This window comes from Talpa europaea (genome assembly GCF_964194135.1).
Source record: "Talpa europaea genome assembly, chromosome: 7".
In the NCBI taxonomy this organism is placed as follows: domain Eukaryota; kingdom Metazoa; phylum Chordata; class Mammalia; order Eulipotyphla; family Talpidae; genus Talpa; species Talpa europaea.
Genome location: NC_140074.1, coordinates 123735799 through 123759270, shown reverse-complemented (window position 1 = coordinate 123759270; position 23472 = coordinate 123735799). Strand labels below are relative to the sequence as shown.

Below are 23472 nucleotides of genomic sequence, written 5' to 3'. Positions count from 1 at the left end.
GCAGTGCCCCACAGGTCTGCCGGGGAAAGCAACTCCTCTGAAATCATCTCTGGCTTCCAGATACATACATTCTGGGATCGAGCACAGACTGCTTCAGGCAGAAGTGGGCTGATGTGAGCTGGAAGGACATGGAATGTTGGAGTCCAAAGGCCTGTATTTGAGTTCTAAATGCTCTTCTTACCAGTCTTGCCATGACCTCGAACAGCTCAATTCATGTCTGAAATGATCATATCTATCCCGTAGGATTGGCGCAAGAATTTGATGAGGTTAAGGAGAAGCATTTGGAATACTACAAAATACCATTCAAATAGGAACAACCTTCAATCTTCATGCTGTCAGAGGCTGACAGAGAAAAGACTGGGGGAGGCAGAGCAGGGGGTTGGGAGGAGCAGAAACAACCAGGGAGATCAAAATAGCCCCAAGAACACCAGGCATCTGCTGAGATAGGGGCCACCATTGGTCCTGCTTCCCCTCACTCTGCCTCCTGGCCTCAGTCAGACAAACCACAACCCTGTGGTGGCCCCTAGAAGGCCTTTCCCAACAGGAGGAGCAGGATGAGGCAGCCTGTGCTTCCCTGTGGCAGTCACCCTCACAATTTCTTTATCCAGTTTTCTAAAGCGACCCTTTTGCCCACAGCTCGTAAGACCTGCAAAGTGATTTTGCAGACCACTGTGGATACCCCCAAAACTTTCATGGTGCTGAATGTCTGTCCATTTTATTACCATGTGACTAAACTCCCTTCCAACATCTGGACAAAAATATACCCAGAAAATGTGCATGTAAACACACACACACACACACACACACACACACAGAGTAATGTTAAGAAAGTTATCCAGATTTTGGAAGTAAACAAAGCGAGTAGGTATCCTTTCAATGCAGTACAGGGTGTTAAACTCCCATCTTTGGGGATTATCTGATTTTCTAAGGATATGTACCTTTGACTTCTACCAATGAGGCAATTTTACCAATTTATTAGAGGTCACCTTGCAGAAAACCACTAACAATGAAAATGATTCTTGATGAGAACAATGTAGCTGATTCTTGGTCAACAGCATTGTAAATGGTTTCTGCCTGGTAGAAAAGGTAGCCCCCAAAGGTAAGTGTTTATTGCCTGGTAGAACATTAACCAATGTTTAATCTATTAGATAATTTATTTTAGCATTCCTATAAATGTCCTTCTTCAAATTCTCTGTTGAACTGGTCTTAACATCAGTTCTCTCATTAGTTAAGTTGAATAACATCTTTGACATTTGTTGATTTGATATTTGCATGGATTCATACTTACAATTCTTTGAAAATTACACTTTAACAGAAAGTGTCTCAAGGTCTCACTAGGGGGGCAGAGGGTACACACACAATTAGTAGATTGTGGGGCTCACTTAGTCACCCACTAAGAATGTGGCTGGGGGAGTCATTTAATTCTTCTCAGTCTCAATTTCTTCAACTCTAATAATCCTAACATACCATAATTATTTTTCTGTCTGTCTTCACACTGTCACCCAACAGATTTTCAGCCACTGGAGGCCTGCCCTGCCCTGTCCAGTCCAAACCAGCCCAGTCCTGGCTCAACAGAGATCCTCAACAAATACATTTTGGGGCCTCCCCAGTGGCGCAGCGGTTGAGCGCTGGGTTGCGAAGCTGCCCGCGGCCTCTGCAGCACCGGTTCGATCCCCGGCTGCTCCCCGGCCACCGGAGGAGGGTCCCATATGGCGCGCAGACCTCTCCTGCCGCCCGCTGCTCCCCTCAGCAGTGTACTTCGGTCCTTCTGCCTGCTCTGCTCCCCGCTCTGGCTCTGGTGAATTCTCTCGCCCTCCCGCATTTCTGACTGTACCCAGTGCATGTATAAACAAAAACAAACAAACAAACAAATAAATAAATAAAAACATGCCTCTATTAAAAAAAACAAAAAAAAAAAACAAATACATTTTGGAGCAAATTGAAATGTTTGGACTATGTCAGTTTTATTTACTTGTTTTAAGGAACTGAGTTCATTTCTCCAAGTTACATAAAGAATTCCAACATAAAACATGTCAATGGGTTGAAAGAGTTCCTCAGACAACTTTAACTTTCATCTTTCCCCTAAAAGCACTGGGCTAACTGTGGAGTCTTCAAGCATTCCTGGAAGTCCCAGGTTGCTCAAGGCATCTTGAGTCTGTCTGACTTCCAAGGTCTCCCTGATTCTGCACATGGGGTCACTACAAGTCCGTGAGCAGGGACTTGGAGCTCCAGCCTCTGACTCAACAGCAGCCTCAGCATTGTCTGAGCACCTGGGAGTTGCAGGACTGTGAGGTGGGGGTGATGACAGGGGCTCCAGTCTTGGCCCTAAAGCACCAAGGCCCCCTGCTGAGCTGGGACAGCCCTAAGCCCACCACTATCTGTAAAGAAAGAGGAGAGGTAGGCTGTGGATTCAGAATCCAGAATGTCCAGAACCAGCAATGTCACCAGGAAGCAGCCCTGCCACCATCTAGTTCACAGCTGCTCTTTCTTCCCAGTCAGATGTGAACATAGCTCTTCACTGCCTTACTGAGAGTTCTGAGAGGAGGAGCAGCGCCTGAGATATTTTAGGTATCAGCCTCCCTCTTTGAACTTTCCATGGGAATTGGCAAGGTGGGGGGTAGATTTCTGGATATAAAGGCCATCAATGTTTACTAGGGAAAGGAGAACCAAAAGGAGGGCCCCCCCAACCCCCCAAAAGAGTCAGGAGAGACAAGAGGACCTTGGGTGGTGTGGGCACTGTCAAATTGTTTTTGAAAACTTCCCAGTCTCTCCACTTATCCATCCATTCATTCGCAAATTAGCATTCCCCCATGAGTCCTTGACTTGTAGCCACAATAGAAGGCCTTGCCAGATGGGAAATAAATAACAGCATGTCCCAGAAACAGGCAGTCCCTGACCCCAGAGAATGAGGCAGTGGCTGGGATCTGTTCTTTAGGAAATCAGGCCTGGAGGGGTCATGGTTACCCAGTTCCCCTTACCTCCTCTTCTTAATGAATCACAGGCTGATTTCGTGAGAAAGAGTGGTCTCCCCTAGTCCCGCCACCAAGACCTGCCACCAAGGGCAGTTTCCCTGGAATGCAGCGGCTGAAAGTGACTGACTCATGGGAGTCTGGCCCTGGGACATGCTGATTCAATGAGCTGCTGCTCCCAGGCCAGCCTCCCTCCTGAGCATGTGGAAGGAGTTGGGGCCTCTGTTTCCATTCATAAGAACCTATGCTCCTGCTCAGCCTCAGCCCTGCGGACCTTCATCAAACTTTGTCATTGAAAAGAACTAACAACTCCTAGGACCCCTTTCTGCTGACTGTTCGGCCAGAGCAAGGAAACAAGGTGGACTGGCCCTGGTCCTCACGGGGTGGTTGTCAGGCTTGAATGAACTGAGCATCCCTGTCAAATGTAAGTCTGACAGCAGGAGCACAGAAGGCACTTAGTTTAGTAAGTGCTGCTGCGGTGGTTTGCAACGCTGGTGTAGTTGCTGGTTTTATCCTGAGCGCCAAGCTGTTGAAGAAATGAATGCTTGACATTTTTTCCCCTGAAGTGAACAAGTGAACAGGACACTACACACTGAGTTGCAAATGGGGGGTGGTGGGGGTGAGGAGCACAGAGTCAGAAACCATCAGGCTAGTGTAAAATGATCAATTTTCAACTTTGGCTTCTCCATGGAGTTTGGAATGTTAGTGCCCTGGAGGGAGGGCCAAGAAAAGAAGGCCAGTTAGAAAAGACAGCCAGGACCAGTCCAGCAGTTTGCCTGGAAAGCAGAAGGCTGTGGTTTGGCATATGGGTCAGAGTCACAGAAGCAGAAAAAAAAACAAAGGGTGGGAAAAATGGAGAGAAAAGGGGGGAACAAGAAGGGAGCTGGAATCAGTGGAAGTTACAATACATCAAAGAGAGTTATTTTGAGGCCATGTTGTCCAACGAAACAGGATGTCAGAACGCAGAAATGGGCCACCCTAGTGAGCCAGGGGGCTTGGGGAGAAGGCTCAGGCGCAGGGAGAGGTGTTTAGTCTAGGGAAGGGAGGGCAGTCTCCACTGCAGACACCACTGAAGTCTTTCTAACTATCTGCCAGAGACGGCTTCTGGCTTGGGTCCCCAGCTCGGCTACTGACCTTTGACTGGTCACTTCCCACTTAGGCCCATGGGGACACGAGATGACTCAGGGGATGGCTGGTCTTCCGCCACAGTTACCTACTGAGTGAATCACTGAAGAAGAAAACAACCCACACTAACTGCCTATGTACACGCAAGCAGTTATTAGAATAATTTATTAAGGAAGTTAAGCTTTGTTCCCTCACTGTGTGTAGCAGCAGCTCAGTAATCCAAGGAAGGAGAACGAGCCAGGAAGGTGAAGTTCAAGGTAAGACGCACCTGTGTGCTCTGAGCAAAAAGCTCCAGTATCACCCAAAGCCGTAGGAAGCCCAAACTACCATACGGGATGCATCCTGGTTTTGGAGAATTTTTTTTTTTAATGTTCTTTAAGTGCATAGAAACCAATGAAATATGGCATCTAACACCCTAAGGCTTTTGTGTATAATTTCCCTCTACTAATATCAAAATGTGTTTTGGGTTGAACTGTGTCCCCTCAAAAGATATATTGAAATCCTGTGCCCCGGTACCTACAGTTGTGACCTTATTTGGAAATAGGATCTTTGCAGATATACTTAACATGAGGTCATTAGGGTGGGCCCTAATCACAGATGACTGATGTCATAGAAGAGGAAAGCGCCACATGGAGACAGACACACAGGGAGAGGCAGGAGAGGTAGAGGCACAGAGGGGAGTGATGGACCCCAGGGAGGTGGAGGCCGTGGAGTGCCAGTTGCCACAGGAAGAGGAAGAGGCAAAGGAAGAGTCCATCCAGAGTTTCAGAGGGAGCGAGGCCCCGCTGATACCTTGATTTCAGATTTCTAGCCTCCAATGCAGGAAATTTCTGTTCTTTGAAGCCACCCGTGACAACGATGATAGCTGGAGCTGAGTATCCATAGCCTATAGGAATGATTTTCAGGAACACTGTCCTGAAATGCTTTGCATGAGTGAGAAAATTCAGCAGGGGGTGAAAATTTTGCTCTCAGGAAAGAGAGGCAAGGAGAGAAGGAGGGAGAGAGGGGAAGGCGGGAAAGGGAAAGAAGAGAAAGAAGGGAAGAAAGAAGGAAAGGAAAATCTGCTGGGGTCAATCAACCTATGGATAAAGGCAAAGCGGTTACTGGAGCTGTAGTCTCTTCTACCAACACACACCGCGGCGGCAGCACTCACTCATTCACCCATTCACTCAAATATTCACGGAGTGCCTCCCGTGCCTAGGGCGCTGCTAGGCGCTAGTTCACACTGATGAACTAAACAAACTCTCGTGGAGCTGAAATTTTAGTGAAGATGAAAAACAAACATACGCGCGCACACACAAGTGCACTTTCAAACAATGGCAAACACTTCATTTTTTTTTAGATGTATTTATTTATGCGTACAAGAGCTGGGGTACAAGCCAGAGGTGGGAGGTGGTGGTGAGAGGGTTCACCAGAGACAGAGTGGGGAGCAGAACAGGCAGACTGACTGAAATACACTGCTGAGGGGAGCAGCGGGCGAGACAGGAGAGGTCTGCAGCGCCATGTGGGTAGCTCCCTGGCCAGGGATCCAACTCATGCTGCAGAGACTGCGGGCTGCTTCATAGTGCAGTGCTTAACCCCCTGCACCACCAGGGAGGCCCCCAGTGGCAAACACTTTAGACAAATAAAGCAGGATAGAGGGATAACATCAATGAGAAGAGGGCGTCTGCTTTACAGAAGGTGCTGAGGAAAGACCTCCCTGAGTGGCATTTTCAAAAAGATATGTGAACAGGGAAAGAACTAGGGAATGAGGTTTCCAGAAAGAACCCATGATAAGAACAAAACAAAAATAAACAAATAGGAGGGAGAAAGAGGGAAGAAGAGAGGAAGAGAGACAGATGAAGAAGCAGCCAGGGACCAGCACACACAGCACACAGGGAAGCTGGAGGCCATGGCGAGGCTACAACTTTCCTTCTCCCCGAGCCGGGAAACCACAGGAGGGAGCTAAGCAGTGGTGAGATGAAAAGGACTGTCCTGGCCACTTGGGAGGAGGGCAGGCGGCAGGGCAAGGGGAGCTGTAAGAAGCTGTTGCAATAATCCAAGCGGCTGGGAACAGGAATCTAGACTAGGAAGGTAGTGGTGTTGAAAGTGTGGTCAGACCCCAGCGAAGCTGTAAGGACCTGCTGGTGGGTGACACACAGAGCGAGACAGAACAACAGGATCCGCTCTGAGGATCCTGTCCTGGGGAAGTTCGAATGTTCTAGGCGCTGGCCATGCCTGGCCCCAGCCCCCAGGCAGCAGGCCCTGCCCTTGTCAGTGGGGCCAGATCATCTCAGGTTGTCATCTCCGGCTTGGCTCACCAGGCAGCCTTGGCTCACCAGGCATCAGCCCCTCCTTGCACAGAGTCCTGCTTTCTGTATGGTTGTGGCCTCAAGGTTATACCTAACCCCTGAGAACCACCACAAGGGCAGGGGTGGTAAGACAATGCACACTATCACTGTGTTAAGTGGGATTCGTGGCGGGGAGTGTCAGTAGGCAGAAAACCTCAGGTCTAAAGCCACCTTCACCATCCCCCTGGCTGGGTGACCTCAGCCACATCCCTGCATCTACCCAGTGCTCCTGCTAAGGCTCAGAGACTGATTTGCTGTCACATCCCTGTTCACAAGCTTATCGTTCATTGCTCCTTAGGATTCAACAGGCAAACCCAGCCACACCAGCCAAGCACCCCAAACAGCTACTTCCTTCCTTTCCCCCCAGGCTCCCGGTTATGGATATAATACTTTCCTTCTGAGTAGTCAGGATTCAATGAAGTAACAGAAAGGAAAGCACCACCGCTAGTGGATGTTGGCGTCCATCCTCGTTATCTTTAATCACTTTCTGCACTAGGAATGCCCATTCCTCGGGGCCAGGAGACAGAGGGCCCTTTGTCTCCAAAGATGCTGTGAAGAAATGGCAGGACAGGAGATGGGAGCCTTCAGGATCAGACCCGCCAGTGCCACTAAATTAGTCATGTGATCTTGTGAAGCCTCTTCACCTCTCAGGGTTTCCCCCTGTTTACCTGTAAAAGTAATCCTGTTGGACAAATGAGCTTCAAAGTGCTGCCAGCCCAGGAAAGAGTGGCTAAGACTCTAGGAGGCCTGGCATCCCAGACCTCAAGACCCCTCACACAATGCACAAGGGTCCATTTCTTCTTAATGACCTAGCTGACATTTGATGATAATGCTGCATTTCAAATTCTGGAAAATTTTATCAGCATGGGCCCATCTCCCATCTGACTCACGCAGTACAGAGGCGGCAAGGCTATACCAAGCTCTTTCTGAGGTCCTGGCCAGCAGCACCCCGCTGGTGACCTCCCTGGCATCCAGCTGGCTGTCCAGTTCTGTTACTTCTCCTCCTCCACTTCATATCTTGTGGGTGTGCGCAACAGGCAAGGGATTCTATCACCAGTCCTGGCCGCCAGCCTGCCTTGGCAGGAAGGCAAATTGATCCCACAGGTTTTTAGGACTATTTGGCCAAAGATATTAAAGTTTAAATGTAAAAGATTCATGCTCTTTGATCCAGCAACTTTACTTAGAGAAGTTCAGCCTACAGAAACAGGAGCGCAGAGGTGCATAAAAATGACCACAGCTTGGGCCTCCCTGGTGGCCAAGGGGTTAAGATGCAACCTATGAAGCTGTCCACAGCCACTGCAACACGAGTTCGATCCCCAGCCAGGGAGCTACCAACATGGCGCAGCAGACCTCTCCTGACTTACCCGCTGCTCCTCTCAGCAGTGTATTTCAGTCAATCCGCCTGTTCAGTTCCCCACTGTGTCTCTGGTAAATCCTCTCAACCCCCCCCCCACCTCTGGCCTGTACCCCAGCTCTTGTATGCATAATAAATAAATCTTTAGGAAAAAAAAAGGTCACAGCTACTCCCTGCAACTTTGTTCGTTGTAGCAAGTAATTGGGAATGAGCCCATTATCTTCCAATGGAGAACTGGTCAAATCAATTCTGGTTTTGCCATATATGGCCCCCAAGGTAGAATTAAAGGTTTTTGGAATAAATGATGAGATGTCATTAATCACATGAAAAGAAGCCTAGCATATAGTACTAAGAGATAATGATCCTGGGCCTCCCTGGTGGTGCAGGCAGTTGAGAGCAGCGTTGTGAAGCTGTCCGTAGCCTCTGCCATGCCAGTTCGGTCCCCACCAGCCTCGGAGCAACCTACATGGCGAGCAGACCTCTCCTGTCATGCCCGCTGCTCCCCTCAGCAGTGTATTTCGTCAGTCTGCCTGTTCTGTTCCCCGCTCTGTCTCTGGTGAATCCTCTCACCCTCCCACTGCATCTGGCCTGTACCCTGGTTCTTGTATAAATAAAATAAATCTTTAAAAAAAGAAAGAGATAATGATTCTATAGTGAATGTCCACAATGGTTATCATGAAGGGCAATACTATACGGAACCTGTAGTTGCTACATTACTCTATTTCTGAACTGCTTGACTTTCTTTGACAACAAACTTAATTGCTTTTATAAGCTGAAAGAAAATGAAAGCTAATTTGAAATGTCCTTTGTCTTGCTTCCCTTTTGACATTTGGATTCATTTAAATGCAGGCTCCCCCAGAGTTTGTCAGGCTTTCAAGAAACCAGAGCACCTTCAGCATCAAAACCCCACAGCCTCTAGGTAGCCCAGAGTTTAGCAGGGGCCAAGAATAGACTTTGTCCAACCCACTCCCAGAGCCTTCAGGAGCCATCTGGAGAGAGGGGAGCCTGTTCTCAACTTGTATTGATAGAAGCTCAGAACAGAGATACCAGACTCCCCTCCACTTCTGATATTCAAATGCAAGCCTCAAAGGGAGATCCAGCAAAGGTTTCATCTGAGTTTATCAGGTGTGGTAGAGAAAGCAGGGGTGGCCACCACAGACCTAAGCTTTCTCTAACCGCGAACCCATTAGCAAAGAGAGTTAGGGTTGACTACAGGGACTTTTAAAGTGGCTATTGAATGTGTCTCTGGAAACTTCTGGAGCCTCCTTCTAGAGCAAAGTCTTTCAAGTTTGTTTTAAACATCAGAATCTCACTTCCCCTCTCCACACCCCTCCCCAAAAAAAGTAATTTGGAATTCCAAATTACTAATCAGTTAAAGGAGAAAGTGGTCCAGTTAAAGGTGGGAGGGGCTCCTCCCACTTTGCAGCCTCTGGGACACCAAGAGCCTGAGGTCCAGAGATGAGGTGACCGGTTCATTATCACCCAGAAAATTGATGAAAACGCCCGCAGAGCCGAGAGCCAAACAGCGGTTTCTCAGTTGCATAACCTCACTTCTTTTTACACTGTGTTCTTTTCCTATATGAAAGGAAGTGGCTTCCGTAAGTTTAACAGATATAACACAGATTTCGAGGTAAGAATAAATACCACAAGCATGCACACACACACGCCATTATATAAGCAAGGAGAAAACAGGTTTACTAGTGGACATTATAACGACATTGAATCCAAGGGAAAGTCATAATTTTGCTCTTCAATACAATTTTCTTATAATGAGTATATACACCGTATCTTTTTTCCTCCCTGAATCTTTGAACATCTTCACTAAGAAATGCTGGGGAGGGTGTGGTCTTTTTGTCAGACTATGACAGAAAAACAGGCAGACTTAGGGTGAGTTGCTTTTCTCAGAGAGGCTACCAAAAATTTTAAATGATTGATTAGCGCCAGGTTGACTTAGCAGCTTCTGGTTCCAAGGACTACTATACATTTGGCCACAACATAACCATTGTTTTTAGGACTAAGAACAGTAAAAGTGCTGGTTACTACAAAATCCTCTTCCATAACCTAACAATATTACTGCTTGGCACTTGGGAAATCTCATGGCTTCTACGTGGCCCAAATGCATCAATCCAATTACAGGACTCACAAATTCAAAGTTGAATGGCACCCCTAAGGTTTAACAGATCTGGCCTCTCTGGGTAACTGCCTCAACAACAGCAGAAGATGGAGACGCCTCAGACGACCTCTGAGCATCCCGATGCTAAGGACAATGTGGATGAATCTCAGGTGTATCATCCAAAGTGAAAGTAGCCCCACTTACAAGTCTCCATGCTGTGTAAACTCACTTATATGACATGCTACAAAAGGTACAACTGCAGGGACAGGAAACAGACCAGAGGCTTCGAAGAATGAAAGGTGGGGACAGGAAATTGATGATGGAAGAACTAGCAGGAACTCATGGAGAGATGGAAATATGCTGTATCTTGACTATGGTGACAGTTACCCGGCTGTCTGCATCTGACAACATTCATAGACCTGTAGGCATCAAACAGACAGATTTTATTCTATGTTTATTGTATATGAATAAACCTAACTTTTAAAAAAGAGTGTCCTTGGAGATGCGGTATACATGGCGAAAAAAGGCAGATTTCATTAATTTTTGCTGGAGAGTTTCATATTTGTGTAAACACCAGCAGTTTCCACCGGAGAACAGGCAGACATTTCCCTGCTCCCATCTGCATTTTCACAAGTGACCTGTGCTCCACCATGCACTTGAGCTTCCCACTCAGGAAGGGCCGGGGTTCCAGAGTCAGAAGACGAGGTGAGGGGTAAAGCACAAGCCAGCCCTGTGGGCAGCCGAGTGGGCTGATCAAGCCAGTGGTTTATCCCTGAAGCTGCTCAGTCACTCCCCCCATTAATTATCTGTCTGCTGATTCATGAGTTGTGGTTTCTGTGGACGTGCTTCCTGGTTTTTCCTGCCAACCAGGACAGAAGGATTCTTGGGGCTGAAGGGGATGATAACCAGAGATCCCAAGTAGGGTGGGGAGTTGTGGAGGAGGAATTTCTATTAGGAAATTCCAGAGTCACAACCAGACTCCCCTCCCCCCCTTCACTACTGCCCCCTGGCCCCACCTAATGTATCCCCAGGAGGCCTCTGCCTCCTCACTCTTGCAGCGTCCAGGGCAGTAAAGGAGAATGCTGCCCTCCTGTGCCTTTCAATCCAAGAAGGAGGAAAAGGCAGACACCTCACAGAGGGTCCCCTGACTTTCTAACACCCTCAAGTCCAAGGTCTAAGTGGTACAATTGAGCAGAGGTTGAAAGCACAAAGAACTCATGGTCTTGGCATGTTCTAATATTGTGTGGAATGCCCAGTTGGGGAGCACCTGGCGATCTTCTAGGAATGAACTCCTATGCTAGGTTTCTCAAAATGAGGCCTATCACCTCTAGATAGATGCCTCTTCGAGCACTCCAGAGATATTTATGCTGCCACAAGCGTGTCAGTCACCGGGCATAGCATATTGAATAAAATAGACATTAGCTTCTTCTCATGATACTGCACACTTGGATATATCTTAACTTTCCTCTTTTTCTAGAGATGGGACTTAGGGTTTCTGCGTGGAAAAAGCAGAAGTGTGACCCTCTCTTCTCCATGGGTCAGAGAAGCTGGGAGATGCCACACCACCAGTGAGGCGTGAATTGAAGTGAGAAAGGGTCTCCTGTCACATAGGTCTGGAGAAAAGGACCCAAGGGTGTCATCCTGGGACTCTGAATAGCACTGATGCCCAAGCAGTAGCAGCTCTTACCTCCAACCCATGGTAAATGCCAAGGATAGAAAGATAATGAGAATGGTACTTGTTAACTATTGAACACTCTTTTGCACCTTTATTTCATCGAGGTATTGTTCTGCCCATTTCACAGATAAAGAAACTGAGAGCCCAAGAAATAAAGTCTTACCCAAGGCCAGACAGGCAGTAAGAGGCAAAGTCAAAAACTGAACCCACCTCTGACTGGCTGTAACCACAGCTGTCCCTTGTCCCGTCCCAGAGCCGTCCCCCATGTCTCCTGTCTCTCCAGGCCTCTGGGTTCCTGTGAGGCTTTGGTTGACCTGCTTGAGCCTCTATCACATGAGACGCTTTAGCCGTAACTTAAATGGCCCTCTAATGCCTCATCTGTAGCTCTTCCTTCATCCAGATATTGTTCAGAACAGAATGGGGAGGAAGCACATGGACGACAGGACTTTGGTGGTCCATGTGCTAAGCTAACTATACCTGAAGGGCGATTCTATCACTCTAAAATATAAACAACGATGTAAACCAACTTACTCAGCAAAAAATGTTTAAACTTATTTTGTTCATAGATTGTGGTGGTGGTTTCACAGATGTATACTTAACTCCCAACTCATAACATTGTCTACATTAAATAAATACAGCTTTCTGTAGTTGCCAGGAAATAAACTCAGAAGGAGGAACCAGCACCCCAGCTCAAAACCAATCATCTTAGGTGGCGATCACCAATAAAATGTATTCTCCTTTAGGTCTTAGGTAAAATGAAAATCTATATATGAGGCTTACAGCAGGGGTTGGTGGGGGAGAGGGATCAAAACAGGAGGGTACAAAGCACTGTGCTGGTCACACACAGTGTTACAGGTCACAGGTGTTACGGTGGTGGGAGAACTATGCGGACTACACCTCAGGGGAGAAATCAACTACTGGTCAAAAATACCAGTGATGTAAGAAAATTAATTAATTTTAAAAATAAATTCAAAACAAAGGGAAAAAATAAAGACCTCTATATGGAGAAGTCACAAAATCTAATACTTCTTGGGCGAAGCTAAAAATACCACCTTTGTATGCAAAAGCCAGAACTCAATTCTACAATCAAACAACCTTTCTCCTTCCCATTCCAGCCTCTCTGTGGCGCCCACCTGGTTCTTTCGGTGATGAATCAACTTTGTGCGTCCTCATACAACTCTGCTACTCTCACCCAAGCACCTCTTTCCTGGGGTTCTGAGGATGCCTGCACCCCAGTCACCAACACTAGGATGAGGCTTAAAATATAAGGGGGAGGGCTTGTGCCCGGGGCCTTATTACTCTGGAGGACCCACTAGGGCGCCCCTGCTCTTAAACACCACCCTCCTCCTCTTCTGCAAGGAGCCCGGGGTGGGGGTGGGGGGCAGCTCAGCACAACCATCCCCACTGCTGGGATCACCCATTCACATCTATGATCAAATAAATATGGTTTTCTGCAGTCAATCAGCTACCATCAATAAAGAATTGTTAAAATATTGGTGTCCTGCCTGTGCGCATGCATGACATCCACACGTCTTCACGGCTGTCATCAATGAATTTTTGACTCTTTGAAATGAACTTCTCAATTTAAAAAAAAATAATAACTTCTGCAGGATCTAAACTGTCTCATCACTCTTTTATTAAAAGTGCATCTCTGCGCCCTTGTGCATCCTCTGCAGAGGATCGCCCGGCGGACCTGCAGGCAGAGTCCTCCCCAGGAAGGTCACCAGGACTCGGGGAGGACCAGGGGCAGCGCCCCGGGGCTGCGCTCTGCTGGGGGCCCCGCCCTCTCCCCAGAGCAGGGCAGCCGGGCGGGCCGGTGCGGCGCTGAGGCTGTGTGCAGGCGCGGAGAGACAAAGCCGGGGACGCGAGCCAGATCGAGGGACCCTTGGCGCGGCTCCTCGCGCAGACTTAAAATTTTTCGGATGCGGGTGGGTCCCGGAGCAGAGGCACGCGGCCACCCCGGCCACCGGGAGGGGGGAGAAGCCCGCGTCCTGCTCCGAGTCGCTCCCGCGGGGAGTCACCCAGTTAAACAAAAACAAAAACTTGGGGGAAAGTGTAAGACAGGAGGAAAGAAACGTCTGGGGACCAGCAAATCCGCGCGCGCTCGCACGAAGAAGTTGCAAACTCCTCTGCCACGGCGCGGGGACAGCCCCGGGGCGCTCAGCTCGCCCGGCCACCCCGCCGGCCCCGGGACCACCTGCGCTCGGAGGTGCCCGCCTCGCCCCGCGCACCCCCAGCGGCCCCGGCAGGCAACATCCCCGCTCGGGACTGCGGAGCCCCGAGAACCCGCCCGCAGGGTCCTCGCTCCGGCTCCGCTGGGCCAGGAAAGTCCAGCTCCGGGGTCCGACGGTCCCAGGCTGGCCCCGAGCGCCCCGAGCGCCCCGCGCAGGACCCGCCCGCCGAGTCTCCCCGCCCCAAGTCTGCAGCCTTGGCCGCGGCAGGATGCGCGGCGCGGGTCCCCCGACAGCGGCGCGCCCGCCTCGCGGGGACCTCACTCACCTCCGGCACCGACGCCCGCCAGCGCCCCCAGCACCAGCGCCGCGGCCCAGAGAGGCCGCGCCCGCATCGCGTCCGCCCGCGCCCGCCCGGCCCACAGCGCGCGGCCCGAGTCCGCTTTTCCCGCAGCCGGAGGGGAGGCGCGCGGTGGGTGGGACGCAGTGGGCGGGCCGCGGACTCGCCCTTCCTCTCTTCCCCCGACCCCGCGCTGGAGAGGGGCGGTGGGAAACCGCGACCGCCTTCTGCCTGCCCAGCCCGAGGGGGAATGATCCGCCCCCTCGCAGGGGAGCCCAGGTTGGGCATCTCGTTCGCAAGGGTCGGCGCCCCAGTCCATAGTATGCTCAGGGCAGGAGCCTGCGGCCCTTGTCCTGACCTAATCCTGCCTCCTGGGAGACACCCACACAGTGTTTCACCCAAGTCCTCAGGCGTATCTTGAGTTTTATTCATTCACTTAGTTGGCCCACCTTGCCCACCTGGTGCCCGTCTAGTCCTTCATAAAAAGAAACAGGCCCCAAATGGGGTCACTTAGGCCAAGCCCCACCAAGCCTCAATACCTAACCTAACTGCAGTTTCAGCCCCTTCCAGGAGTGGAATTCAAAACCAATCAGTATCAGTCTGGAATTTTCTAATCAATACATTCTAAGTAGGACCAGGTAAGACCCCTGCCTTTTTGGCCCCTAAGAGAAGATAACCTTGCCTGAGACAATCCTTTGTTTTGTATTTGCTAATAACTTCCATGCACTCCAACTTCCATTTCTGCCTGTAAAACACTTCTTCACAAGTATAGTAATAATAAATTATATACAACAGATTGTGGGTTTTCATTGTTGAGCGGGATGAGTATGTTATCATCCCTTGAAGAGTTTTGAATTTTGTTCTATTCGGCAGTTATATCACTGACAGATTATTTTGATCAAGTCAAGTGTGATTTTATTCTTTTTTCAGAGATGGTTTTTGTTGTTGTTTGTTTGAAGGGGTTTTGTGTGTGTGTGTGTGTGTGTCTAGTGTGAAGATGTGGGTTTTTTTTTTATTTTAATTTTTAATGGTCCTTACTCCTAAGGGGTGGACTTCCTGTATCAACTAAGTACTCCAGTTGTCCAGTGAGATCTCTCCACACTCCCTAGGCTAAAACTCCAACACCTCCAAGCCATGTGCAGGAACCAGTGTCCTGCTGAGCTCTCAGCTACTCCCTGCTGGCCCCCAGAGGGTCTCCCAGTGTACCAGAGACCTGGGAACACCCACACAGACTTCTGGGGGGGGGGGGCTTTTCTGTTTAGCTCCTTCCTCTTTAAAAGCTTTCCCCACAAGATTAGCCTGGAAGTCTAATCTACACTCTTTCACTCAGTGAGACCAAGGGACCAAGAAGCCCTTAAGGTAGAGCAAGAAGGCTCTACCTTCTTGCACCGCAATCCAGAAAGCTCCCTCAGGTAGAAAGCTAGGCAGATGTAAGGTTCACTTCATGTGTTTCCCTTCCCACGAGGATACTATTTCTGTTGCCTGTGTTCACTATTCAAAGCAGCTCCTCAAATGCATTGTTGTTTACTGTGGGAGAGTAGGTCCCCTTCCAGCAACACCATCATAATCACTTCTGTGGTTATTTATTTACTTCCACTTCTTCCACCACTGTTGGACAGTGAGATCCTTGAGTGCAGGGATTGTAGATTATTATCTTTGTATTTCCTAGAAGGTCCTCAGTAAATGTAAGAATATTTCCTACTTTTGACCTTCTTAGCAGCCACTGATAATTAACTTTAATAAAATATTAATCAAGCAAAGATGCTGGGGAAACTGAGTGTCTATTCTGTGATTTGCCCACATGCCATGCTGCTGGGTGGTATGGTCAGGAGGGGCATCCAGGAGGTAGAAGACCTTCTCTGAGCTCCATTTAAAAGACAAGAGTCACATTATCTGCCCCCTTGCCTGACATTAAATAGACAACAAAATAGGAATCCTTTCCCTTCATTGTTGCTGCCTATCACTGGCCCCTGGGCAATGTTGGCCAAATTGAGGCAGAAGGATGTTATCGGCCATGGACAGAGTCCTTGCTGGTCATCAGCAGTGTGCCCGGTGGGGAAGCCCTACTCCTATTCATTGTCACTACTGCAAGTTGGAGCAACCAGATAATGTGACCGTTTCCTAAGCCTCTTGCCGACCAGGCCATGCGCACTTCCCCTCGGTGCTAAAGTTAAAGTCAGAGCTTTCTGGATTCAGGTCCTTGTCTCACTTCTTACCTAGATGATCTTGAAAAATTCTACAAATCCTCTCTTTACTCTTTTTTTTGTAAGAAGTAATGATCTGTTCCCTGCTATTTTTTCCACCCCCAATTCCACTCAACCCCCTCCCAACACACCCACATGGTCCTGAGGTCCTGCAAGAACATGGATGTGAAAGTTCTTTGGAATCCGAAAAGCACAGTGGAATATGTTCATATTGTTATTATTTGTGGAGAGATTGTAGCTCTCTCAAAGCAGATCCATTCCTCAGTTAAGGAGGCTAAGTGTGGAGTAGTGGATTGGCTCAAAATCTTCTCCTCCCACACATTTGGCAGAGGCTCTTTGGTCCATTGAGAGATGAGCCAGCTGTTCCTCTGGCTTGAAAGAAAATGGGTTTTTCAGAGTCCACACTGATTAAAAATGGCATAGCATAGACTTTCTGGACTTGGGGGAGCTATCTGAGAAAAGGCCCCTAGAATTTTATCAAGGTAATTGTGGAGGGGTAAAGTTAGCGTTGGCATTTAATATTCATTCACCATACACACACACACACACACACACACACACATATAGCATCAACTGTGTGCCAGGTCCTTCTTGGGATACTAAGGGTGTGGTGGTGGGAAGAACACTGGCCCTGCTCTGCCAGGGCCCAGCTGAGACAAACAACCTTTGCCTTGCAGTGAAGCTTCTCTCTCATCCACAGGTGAGAAGAAAACACAAGAGCCCAGGAACTTTCCATCCCAGCTCTGCATATTCCTGGCCAAACCTGGATTCGAGCTCTGTGCCCACTGAGAGCATCGCATGATTGTTCACACCCCATCTCAAACCAGTGCAGACCCCTTACCACTTCCTTCATAAATATTGATCAGCCTCATTACTCCCCATAATAACTCATTTTACAAAGCTAAAAACTAAGGTGGAAAGAGTTGAACTGGTAATTATTTTTGCTGTTTTGTTGTTGTTCTAACTATCATTTATTTTGTGGTTATTATGTGCAAAGTGCTATGCTAAGAATGCCTTCAGAATTCGTTAGTCAGGGCCTCCCTAGTGGTGCAGGGATTAAAATCTCAGCACTATCAAGCTATAGCCAGCCACTGCAACATGAGGTCAATCCCCAGCAAGGGAACTGACCCACCTGGCACAACAGACCTCCCCTGTCTCACCCGCTGCTCCCCTCAGCAGTGTATTTCAGTCAATCTGCCTGTTCTGTTCCCCACTCTGTCTCTGGTGAGTCCTCTCACTCTCCCACATCTTTGGCCTACCCCCGGTTTTTGTATGCATAAATAAAAAAAATTATTAGTCAGCACAAAATAGGCACGGGAATCCTGAGTTTAAGTGAAAAAAAAAAATGGAGGTTCAGAGAGATGGAGTAATTAGCTCAAGTTATTAGCTCCACCAGGTAGACTGCTGATGACCAGAGACTAAGTGGGCAAAGCTGGGATTAAAAAACAGATCAGTCTTACTCTAGAAGCCATGGTCTCCCTTCCTATGAGTATAGGGTGCTGGACACCCCCACATGTTTCAAGAGGGCATTGCCATGTGAATTGGAGAAACCCCTACTGGAATTGAGCATTCTTAGATTCTCCATTTCTGAGATAAAATTTCCATAAAGCAAAATTTTTCCCTAGGGTCCCTCAGCCCAGATCAAGTTCAGGAATTCTGTGCACCTAGCCCAAGAAGGCACACAGGCCCTCAGAAAAAGAATTTTCCTCACCCTGCCTCCCTTAAAGCTGCTCTATTTCCAGGTCCTGGCCACTTCCTGCCTTAATTATTACAAGAAACTCACCAGCCATGCCCAGCTGACTCCTGAGATATGACAACCACACCGGAAAAACCTGGGCATGGGACCAAAGTCTGGACAAACAGCAGGCTCCTGGGAATCAGCTTCCTGAAAGAATGATCAAGAGTGGGGTGACTGTGAGCTGGGAGTGTGACAGGCAGTCTGCCTCACTCTCCCATGACTCTGGCTGTTTCAACCCAGCCAGGCCTGCAGCCTGGGCCCTGACCTGGATGAGGCCTGAGGAGAGCCCAATCCTTCTCCTTCACCTTGCTTCTCCCACCAGGCCCCTGGCAGGAGCGCCTGGACCTCTCTGGCCCTCCCTTTCCTTTCTCCCTCTCCCTTCTTCTCCCCTCATGCTCCTTCTCTCTTCAGGGGCTCAGACACCTGACCCCACATGCTGCTTGCCCCATCCCCAGGGAATGTCTCACACTCACTATTCATCTGTCTTCTTCACCCATTTCTTTGCTCCTTCAGAACTCTACCTCTTCACACCCTTCCCTAAATGCCCAGAGGATTTTGTATGTGGTAAAACCTTCAGACTGGGACCAACCTACTTAATGAATACCTTGCTTTCTAGAGCTTTCCTTTGTCCAGATTGCCAAGCCTCCGAATCCTACTGGGCAATCCACTGAGTGAGATTTAAGTTAAGATGCTGGTAATGGTGCACGGGTGAATAGGTGAAGGAAATTCTATGGGGACTACACCTTGGGGGGGGGGGGGTTAAAAAAGCAAACATTTTTTAAAAATGAATAATGATGTTAAATATATATATAAATAAAAAAAATAAATCTAAATGTAAAAAAAAGATGCCGAAGTGGTGATGGCACCACAGCTAACAGCTACGGAGGGCTTGTTATGTGCTAGGCTGGTGCTGCTTTAAATTTGTTGTTTGTAAAAACCCTCTTAGCTCCCTGGAAGAAGGTGGGTATTATTTTTATCCCCATTTTCCAGATGAGTACACTGAAGTGGGAGAGGGACTGTGACTTCCACCAGGTCATTCAGTGGTAAATTTACTTACTTCAATTCCAAACCCTGGCCTTCTGGTTTTAGAACCCAAACACTCAATCATCAAGCCATATGCAGGCACCTTCAATGGCTACCCTCCAAAACAGGAGACATAGTGGATAGTTATGACACTGTGAGCAGGTGACCATGTTTGTCCTTTGAGGTAAGGGGGCAAAACTCTCAATGTCCCTCAAACACTAATTATATCAGGGCAGAAGACGAGGAGACTCATCATAGTATTGCCAAAGGCAATAGTAGCTTCACAGGTTATAAGCTGTAAGTCCCAGCCCTATTCACCTGGCAATTTTTAATTATATTTTATCAAGATAGAAAACAAAAGCAAATTCCACCAGAGGTGTGTCTGGGAGAGCAAAGGGGGGAGGGGGCCAATGAACTATGGGGAAGGGCTAGGGGTGCTCTGGTGCTGGGTGCAGTGCGGTAACATATATCTGAAAAGGTGTGCTCCTATACCTTGGAATCATGTACAGTTGATTTAGAGGTTGCAAACCAGCATCACCTCAACTAAGAAAAAAAAATACAATAAAAATAAAACAAAGGTGAATGAAAAATACATAGTATAGTAAGACTATTCTAACAAATCCAGATCCCCAGAAAAAAGAAATGTAGTAACATGTCCACCTAAGCTGCAAATCATATTGCAGAAGTGACTCACTGTCCCCCTTCACTAAACTCCTCTAAATACTCTCTTCCTGCTCCAACAATCCAGAAACTTATCTCAACCAGACGCCATAAAGAAAAGACCAGAGGGGAGGGCCACAGAGAAATGACTCCTCATTCTACCTGCCCAGCTGGGCCCCAAAGCAGAATTCCCCATTTCCTCTGAGGTCTGCTCCCCAGGAAGCGTCTCTGACTCATCTTGGTGTTTCTGCTCTCATTTTATTCCATGCTGGTTTGATTTTGTTTTTTGAACCCACTTACAGGTTTGTGCCAAGGGACCTGGCGCTGTGCTCTCCTCTTCCTGTCCCTCCCTATTATCCGGCGGTGGGTGTCCAGGAAGATGCAGACACACAAGGACGAATTTTGAGAGCAAGGGAAGAAAAAGAGATCAGACTCATTAGAGCAGGAGTTTCTCCTTTACACAAAAGGAAACAGAAGTCCAGCCTGAGAGAGCCACAGGGCAAGGCAACAGCTTGGCAGGTGGTGAGGGAAAACCAGGTGGCACTCAGTATCTACCTGAGGGCACTGCAGCAGGTGCTTAACAATGAAGGCTTAGAAGTGAGAGACATTCCTGAAGTTTCTGCCCAGTCAGTGAGTGCTCTGGCAGCAGTCACCGGCTTCTAGCAGCCTTTGTTTCCCCCTCTGTAGAATGGGGATAATCAGGTCCATCCTGTCCACGTGCTGGGAAGAGCCACTGAACCGTGCCCACAAAGCATTGGAAGAGCATCAGCACAGGGTGAGCATGCAGTGGAGACAGCTGCTGTGATGATAAACACTGTTGCTCTCCCCATGTGTTTCCCAGGTAGATCAGTCATTTGAGGGTGTTTTTCCCCCCCAAAAAAATAGTAGTTCTTTCATTTTCCTTCTTTTGCTAGAGCTGATTCTCCTGCCTGGAACACCCTTCCTTACAGAGTTAATACTTCAGTCTTTACTATGTTACAGACACTGTTTCAATTGCTTTGTATGTATTCACTCACTGGATCATTGGAAAAAATAGATAGGGCTGGGAATACTATTTTTTTTAAGATTTATTTATTTATGCATACAACCTGGGTACAGGCCAAAGGTGCGGGGGGTGAGAGGATTCACCAGAGACAGTGGGGAACAGAACAGAGGGCCAGGAATACTATTATACACACTTAATAGACAAGGAATTGGAGGTTTGAAGAGACTGAAAAGCCTGCCTGAGATCACACAGCTCATGAATGACCTCTATCCTAACCCTGAGGCTCTTAACCACTGCCCTCTCTTGCTTCCCTGGGTGATGACAACAGCACTCCTACCTTCTAGGGTTTCTCCCCAACCCCCAACTCCGCCCCACCCCTGTCTTCTACAGTTTCAATGCCAGCTTCTTCTCCAAAGAGACTTCTCTAATCTCCTCCCTGGAAATGATCCTGTTACTCATTTTCTAATTCCCCCACTTCTTTGGTATCTATCCTACAACATTTGCCTTTCTGTTGATACTTTTTTATTTGCACACCAACCCACTTTGTTTACCTAGCATTTGATATTCTTTGAGGGCATGACCCAAGCCCTATTCAATTTCATAAACCCCAAAAGCCTGACGAAAAAAATGCCAGCTGCCTTTATTAAACACTAGGCACTGGCAAAACATCACAAGACTAAATTCTAAATTAAAAGGAAAACTTCAGTACCCACAATAAATTGCATCAAGTAAGTGATTGTGAAACAAATGCTCTAGTGCGTTCTCCACATTCCGACTGGTCGCCAAGATTTTTAACACTAGATCTTTAACCTCTGGCTTCTCCTTAAAGTGGAGGGCACAGATGGGCAGGGTTGAGGGCTACAATGTGGGTGGGGATGGAATGGAAGAAGTGTTAGGGCGAAGGCAGACATTTCTGGAATCTCCTTGGAAGCCCAGATGGGGACATTGAAGGAGCCCTGAGACCAGTACTGTAGGTGTGCTCTTTCAGGTCCTCGGAGGCCAAGATCGAAGTCCCACATGACACAGAGAAACCTGAGATTCAGACACCCTCAGCTCCCTGCCCCTATAGCAACCCTGAACAATGAACAGAGTTTGGCTGCAAAATGGCTCTTGGCTGCAAAATGACATGCCTGCCCCTAATGACTAATACATAGATTTATGTCAGGGGGCCTCCCTGGTGGTGCAAGGGGTTAAGACGCAGCACTGTGAAGCAATCCACAGCCACTGCAGCACGAGTTCAATCCCAGGCCAGGGAGCTACCCACATGGCACAGCAGACCTCTCCTGACTCGCCCGCTGCTCCCCTCAGCAGTGTATTTCAGTGAATCTGCCTGTTCTGCTCCCTACTTTGTCTCTGGCGAATCCTCTCACCCCCTACACCTCTAAGCCTGCACCCCAGCTCTTATATGCATAAATAAATAAATCTTGGGGTAAAAAAAAAGAAATACAACTGTAGAATTGAGGTTCCCAGAGGAGAAGCAAAAGAGAGAGGGGACCTAACAGTCTGTGGAGGAGGAGGATGGCTGCCTTGGTGGTGAGTGTGGTGTGGTAACATACATCTGAAGAAGTGTGAACCCATATCCCTAAATCCTGTAGGGTGTTGCAAACCAAGAGTACCTCAATAAAAAAGAATATAATTTTAAAAGAAAAGAAATATCAAACCGGTGGGAGAGTGAGTGTGTGGTGCTGCCCACCAGGAAGATCCCATCCACAGGGACCCCCCATCTAAGGGAGGAAGCCCAGTGGAGGCTGGGGGAGCCTGATAAAGGAGATGGAACCAAAAGTGACCCCGGGGGGAGGGGAGCCTGTGGGCCCTGCACGCTAGCTGGGGGTGCAGGCCCATTGCATGTCCAGCAGCGTCCGAAACAATATCCCAGGGCTTGGTAGGAATGCTTGTCCAGCTAAAAGCAGGACTGCACAGGAAGCAAAAATAAAAGGTAGAATTTCTCTCTCAAACGAAGTGTGGCCGCAGGGCTGGTCGGGGAGAGGCGGAAGTGAAGGGCGTCCTGGGAGGGTTTGAGCGCCCGGGAGGAAAGCTGGGCGCACCAGATGCAGTGTCCACACACTCAGGGGCAAGATAAACAGAATCCCACAAAGCCTCTGCGTCCTCTTTTAACCTTTTTTGGGTCTTTGACCTTTTGAAAAAATGACCAAAAGATACAAATTCCCTTCTTGGAAAAACAGCATAAATGTACCCACAAAGATCTTTTATGGTTAAGAGTCTCTGCTCCTACCGCCAGAGGAATGGATGCTATCAAGAAGGAACTGCAAACAACTAAATAAGGAAACCGATGGGGAAGGGACTCCAAAGGGGCAGCCTGAGCTGAGGAAAGAACCCTGTAGCTCCTCTACCTGACCCATGGGCGAAGGGCCGGCCGCGAGCTAACTGTGAACATGAAGTTGGGGCGCAGAGCCATGAGAACAGGACCAAGAGGGCGTAAGGTTAAAATGCGGTGGAATTGTTTTTAATGTTAAAATGAACAAACAATACGCTGCCCTTCGGTCTAGCAATCAGAGCCATCTTTTCTGTGAAGAAGATTGATTTCCAGACTCTGACATGTGGCTCCACATTGCTAAGTGGGCACTGAGAGCCCATGTTTGCCAGTAACAGGTATCGTTAATGTGTTCAAGAAACTTGGTTTGTAGCCAGGGGCCCCAGGAGATGCTAAGCTGGTGAAAGAGGGGTATGGTCTGAGATTTGGGGGATCCATTTGGAAGACAAATCCAGGATGGAAACCTCAGGGGTGTAAAAATCAGATTCCTACTAGAAAGCTATATCAGGTTTT

The 23472-nt window shown here is 48.3% G+C and overlaps 1 protein-coding gene across 1 annotated transcript in view; it reads right to left on the bottom strand.

Moving 5' to 3' along the window:
• ITGB3 (integrin subunit beta 3) overlaps positions 1 to 14132 on the bottom strand; it is a gene marked incomplete at both ends in the record, with an annotated part of 43911 nt that extends 29779 nt beyond the window's left edge. Inside the window, one exon of the mRNA XM_084237745.1 lies at positions 14066 to 14132. Within this exon, the coding sequence (XP_084093871.1) occupies positions 14066 to 14132 (67 nt within the window). The remainder of the gene's footprint in view (positions 1 to 14065) is intronic.
• Positions 14133 to 23472: the final 9340 nt, after the last annotated feature.